Genomic DNA, 4,355 nt, shown 5'->3' on the forward strand with positions numbered 1-4,355 from the left:
AAAAATTATTTGATTAGATAAGTGATTAAAATTATCCAAAATCTAAAATATATATTTTAAAATAAAAGGATAAATCCAATATATATTATGTTGTTATTCTGAAATATCTTTTAATAAAAATGTTAATATATATAAAAACACATAACACATAACTAACTATTAATCAAGTAAAATTCTTAATTCTTAATTTTATATAATTGAAAATAGAATATTGAGTGATTTTAAGATTTATTTATTAATAAAGAATATAGTTTACAGATAAATTTTTAAAAAGTTATAATACATAAGAATTTCCAAATGAAAACATTAACAAATAATTTATCATTATAGTCTTTTAATTAGTAATGCATGTATTAATAATTAATTATAAAATGTTTACGCCTGCATGCACGAGCGAAACACCTAGTTAAGTTTTAATAGCAAAAGAAAATTACTTTGTTAGTACAATATACAATTGCTTTTTTAGTACAATATATATACAATCAAACTTACAAGAGTTAGACTAGTTTTTTTCTGGTAAAAGAGTTAGACTAGTTTTCAGTATATAATAAAAATTGTCGCTATACAAGAAGGTGAACAAACAATATTGTCTCATTACTTCCATTTTAATTTTATTTTGTGATCAATAAAACATAAAAAAGCAAGGCAACTAAACAAAACATAGTAAACAAGATAATTATTTTAACTTATATCCATGTTCATCACTAAATCATATGAAAGAAAAGAATGGGATAATTGTTTGAAGATTCATTATATCATAGATGCATCGATGGGACGAGAGAGTCCTGAAGGTATGCACACGAAGATGAAAACTCAGAGCATACAAATTCAATCCACTCGACATTCTTGGATACATTCGATGCTTTTGCCACAAAAACATCCTCAAGAAACCCATTAAGAAGAAACTTCTTATCAAGTGTAAGTTTCTGTTCCAACTGAAAACTCTTGTTAGAGCCAGATGAGTCATGTACACAACATTCAGGCATAGATGTCTTATCTCTACAACGCAGCATCGAGTCATCAACTTGACCATAAGAAAGTCCATGAACACGCTCACCTTTATTCTCATGGCTCTCAGCAATTACTTCACTTCTTCTCGAACCCGAATCAACTTCACCATGATCACAGCTCAGAGCTAAACTTGACTCAACTTGATCTTTTTTTCATTTTTTTCACTTTGAGATCATCAGCTAAGCAAAACAGTTGTAACACCAATGGGCTTAATAAGATTAGTCTAGAAAGTAGAAAGACTATGTAATTGGGCTTAAGCTTATCAATTACGGTCCGTGATGAACCAAAATCACGTGTACCCACGTGACGAGAAAAGACAGAGATACTGCTGCTGTAAAACGAGACACAAAAGAGTAAAGAGAGACAGAGTAAAAGAGCTTGCTTTGTCTAAAGACTGTCTTAATACAAGCAAGATGACAAAACAAAAGGTGTTTTGATTTTTCTCAGGATTTTTAATTAATAATAATAATACTAGTATTAGTTACCCAATAGGACAATAATTTCACACTGATTAGTTATCTTAATCGTAATTAAAACCCAGTCATAAAGAGGAGTTCTTGAGTTGTGGAATGTGGAGCAGTAAAGCCTGGGGAAACGGTGTCGTTATTGACTTTATTGTCCCTTGTAATGCAGACAAACCATAATCAAAACCTACCAAACCCAACTTAGTCGCCACTAACATAAATCTTACTTGAATCTCTTTTACCTTTCGGTTTTTTGGGTCAACAATAGCTTTTTGAGAATCTCTGTCTTATCCAAGATTCTCTCTTTTTTTGTTAACTTTTATAATCTTATCCAGTCGATAAAGGTTCTTTCTAGTAGTCTAGTACATTGGTCGAGTGACTGGTTGGACTTACAATACCATTATTTGTCTCCAACGTCATAGTTTTATTTCGACTGGTGTCGATATATCTAGCCTAATACGTCATTTAATAGCAAAAAAATTGTTTGCCAAGTAACATCTTTAACACAAAACAAACAAATTTGATCGGTTGAATGTGCATCGCATGCATATGCAAACACTAATCAACCACTTTTTGTTTTGTTCAAATCAACCAGTTAAATACCATATATATATGTTAGAAAATTTCAGCAAACGAATACGTAAAAGATATATAGCAAAAATAATATATATATATATATATATATATATATATATATATATATATATATATATATATATATATAGCATGAATCATTTTATGTCCATTCTAATACAACCGAGTTAAGATCTATAGCCTCACATTGATAAAAGTATATAAAATGACAAAGTATTATAATATCATAATAATATATAGATTTATTCATTGACACTTGATTTTAGAAAATTCAATAAAACTATATACAAATCAAATATTTTGCCTTCATAATTATATTTAAAAAGTGCATATAGCTTAGCTATGTTTTCTTAAAGTGGAATGACACGTTTAGCTCATACATTAAATAGTATAAAAGAATAACCAAAAGAAAAAAGAAAAAAAATATTATAATAAAATTGCATCTTGGTAAGCTTCTCAACCTTTACTCCCGTTGTCTCCCATGATAAAAAGCTTAAGCCTCTTGAACCAAAAATATCTCAATTCACATTCACATAGTGATTAAGAAGAGGAAGAGAGGAAAATGCTGAGGTCATTCACAAGGTAAAACACTCACAAGACATGCTTTAGTCTATACTTAATTATCTAATTAAATAATATTAGTAATCGTTTCAATTTTCTTATCCGTGGCTTCTCTTTGCAGAAACTTCAAACTCATTGCTTCAAATGGTTCGATCCCTAAGCCAATAACCTCTTTTCTCCACTATTCGACTAGGTCGATCTCTATAATGTTCTTTAGTTATTAACAAAGTTAAATATCCTGATTTGATATTTTAATACGTGAAGAAAATCTTCTAAAATGTTTTACCCCAAACATACATTAGAAAGTTAGAAGGCAAAGTCGCGGTCATAACAGGCGGTGCAAGCGGCCTAGGGAAGGCCACGGCGGAGGAATTTGTAAGCCAGGGTGCTCAAGTCATTATTGTAGATATAGACGAGGAGGCTGGTCGTATGGTCGCGACCGAACTTGGCTCAGCCGCAAATTTCATAAGATGTGATGTCACTGTGGAGGAACAAGTCGCTACGGCCGTGAAAACCGTCGTGGCTCGCCATGGGAAGCTCGACGTACTACTCAATAGCGCCGGAATATCATGTAAGAAATGCTTCTACAGGAATTATAATCTAAAATTTTCTCTTTACAAAAATTTATTTACACATCGTATATAATAAGATAACTATGTACATGCGATAACTTGAATTATATTTTTTTTTCTTTGCTTTTTGTTAAAGTTTGATGAATGTCAGATATTAAACATCTTTCTAGTTACAAATATTACTTATAAAATACAGGCTCCATATCACCACCAAGCATAGCGGACCTAGACATGGACATATACGACAAAGTGATGTGTCTCAACGTGCGAGGCACCGTCTTAGGGATAAAGCACGCGACTCGAGCCATGATCCCCGCTGGCTCAGGCTCCATCCTTTGTCTCTCTAGCATCAGCGGGTTAATGGGCGGGTTAGGCCCACATGCATACTCAATATCTAAATTCACAATACCGGGTGTGGTCAAGACGGTAGCTGGTGAGCTGTGCAAGCACGGCATAAGGATCAACTGTATATCACCTGCGGGCATTCCTACGCCTCTAACGCTGAGAATGTTTCGAGAAGTGTTTATGGGTCACAACATTCCGGAGGAACAGCTTGTGGCCATTGTGAACGCAGGAGGAGATTTGAAGGGAGAGAAGTGTGAAGAGAGAGATGTGGCTAAAGCGGCTTTGTATTTGGCATCAGATGATGCTAAGTTTGTGACGGGGCATAACCTTGTTGTTGATGGTGGATTTACTTGTTTCAAGTCTCCTAATCTCCTTTTTCCTTAATATTCAAGCTAATTTAAGTATTCTATTGTATTGCAATATTGTTAATTAAAACTGTTTTGGCGATAGTTATTGATTCACTACAAGAAAACACATGCTTAACGACGAAATTTAACGAGGAAAAACAATCCTCGTAAATTTACATCGATTTTACGAGAAACTTACGTGGAAAACTAATGTCATCGTTATTTCCTCGTAAAGTAACGATAAAAGCGTTTCGTCGTAAAATAGATGTAATTTGACGAGTATTTTACGAGGAAATACTATTTCCTCGCAAATACGACGTAAACTCCGCGTATTATTTACGAGGAAATAGTTTACGTGTATTTAGCGAGAAAAATTTGAATCCACCAACTTTGTAGGTGTTACACGTTTTTTTTTGCCACCTAATTAATTTTTGTCGTAAATTCATAGGAAAATTACAACT

At 32.8% G+C, this 4,355-nt stretch overlaps 1 protein-coding gene across 1 annotated transcript; it reads left to right on the forward strand.

Moving 5' to 3' along the window:
* The first annotated feature begins 2,440 nt into the window (after positions 1-2,440).
* Positions 2,441-3,996, forward strand: LOC106351770 (short-chain dehydrogenase reductase 3a-like). Its single transcript, XM_013791518.3, has 4 exons — positions 2,441-2,651; positions 2,752-2,823; positions 2,933-3,201; positions 3,399-3,996. The coding sequence occupies exons 1-4, from the start codon at positions 2,632-2,634 to the stop codon at positions 3,929-3,931; spliced, it is 894 nt and encodes a 297-aa protein (XP_013646972.2). The 5' UTR covers positions 2,441-2,631; the 3' UTR covers positions 3,932-3,996.
* The last annotated feature ends 359 nt before the right edge of the window (positions 3,997-4,355 follow it).

The sequence above is a fragment of the Brassica napus genome, chromosome C2 (assembly GCF_020379485.1).
Source record: "Brassica napus cultivar Da-Ae chromosome C2, Da-Ae, whole genome shotgun sequence".
NCBI lineage: Eukaryota > Viridiplantae > Streptophyta > Magnoliopsida > Brassicales > Brassicaceae > Brassica > Brassica napus.

What these genes read in the sequence shown, in the direction of transcription:
- LOC106351770 (XM_013791518.3), top strand. Translation starts at nt 2,632, where the DNA reads ATGCTGAGGTCATTCACAAG. An exon ending in ATGCTGAGGTCATTCACAAG is followed by an intron (nt 2,652 to 2,751) that starts GTAAAACACTCA and finishes TTCTCTTTGCAG; the next exon opens with AAACTTCAAACTCATTGCTT. An exon ending in CAATAGCGCCGGAATATCAT is followed by an intron (nt 3,202 to 3,398) that starts GTAAGAAATGCT and finishes TATAAAATACAG; the next exon opens with GCTCCATATCACCACCAAGC.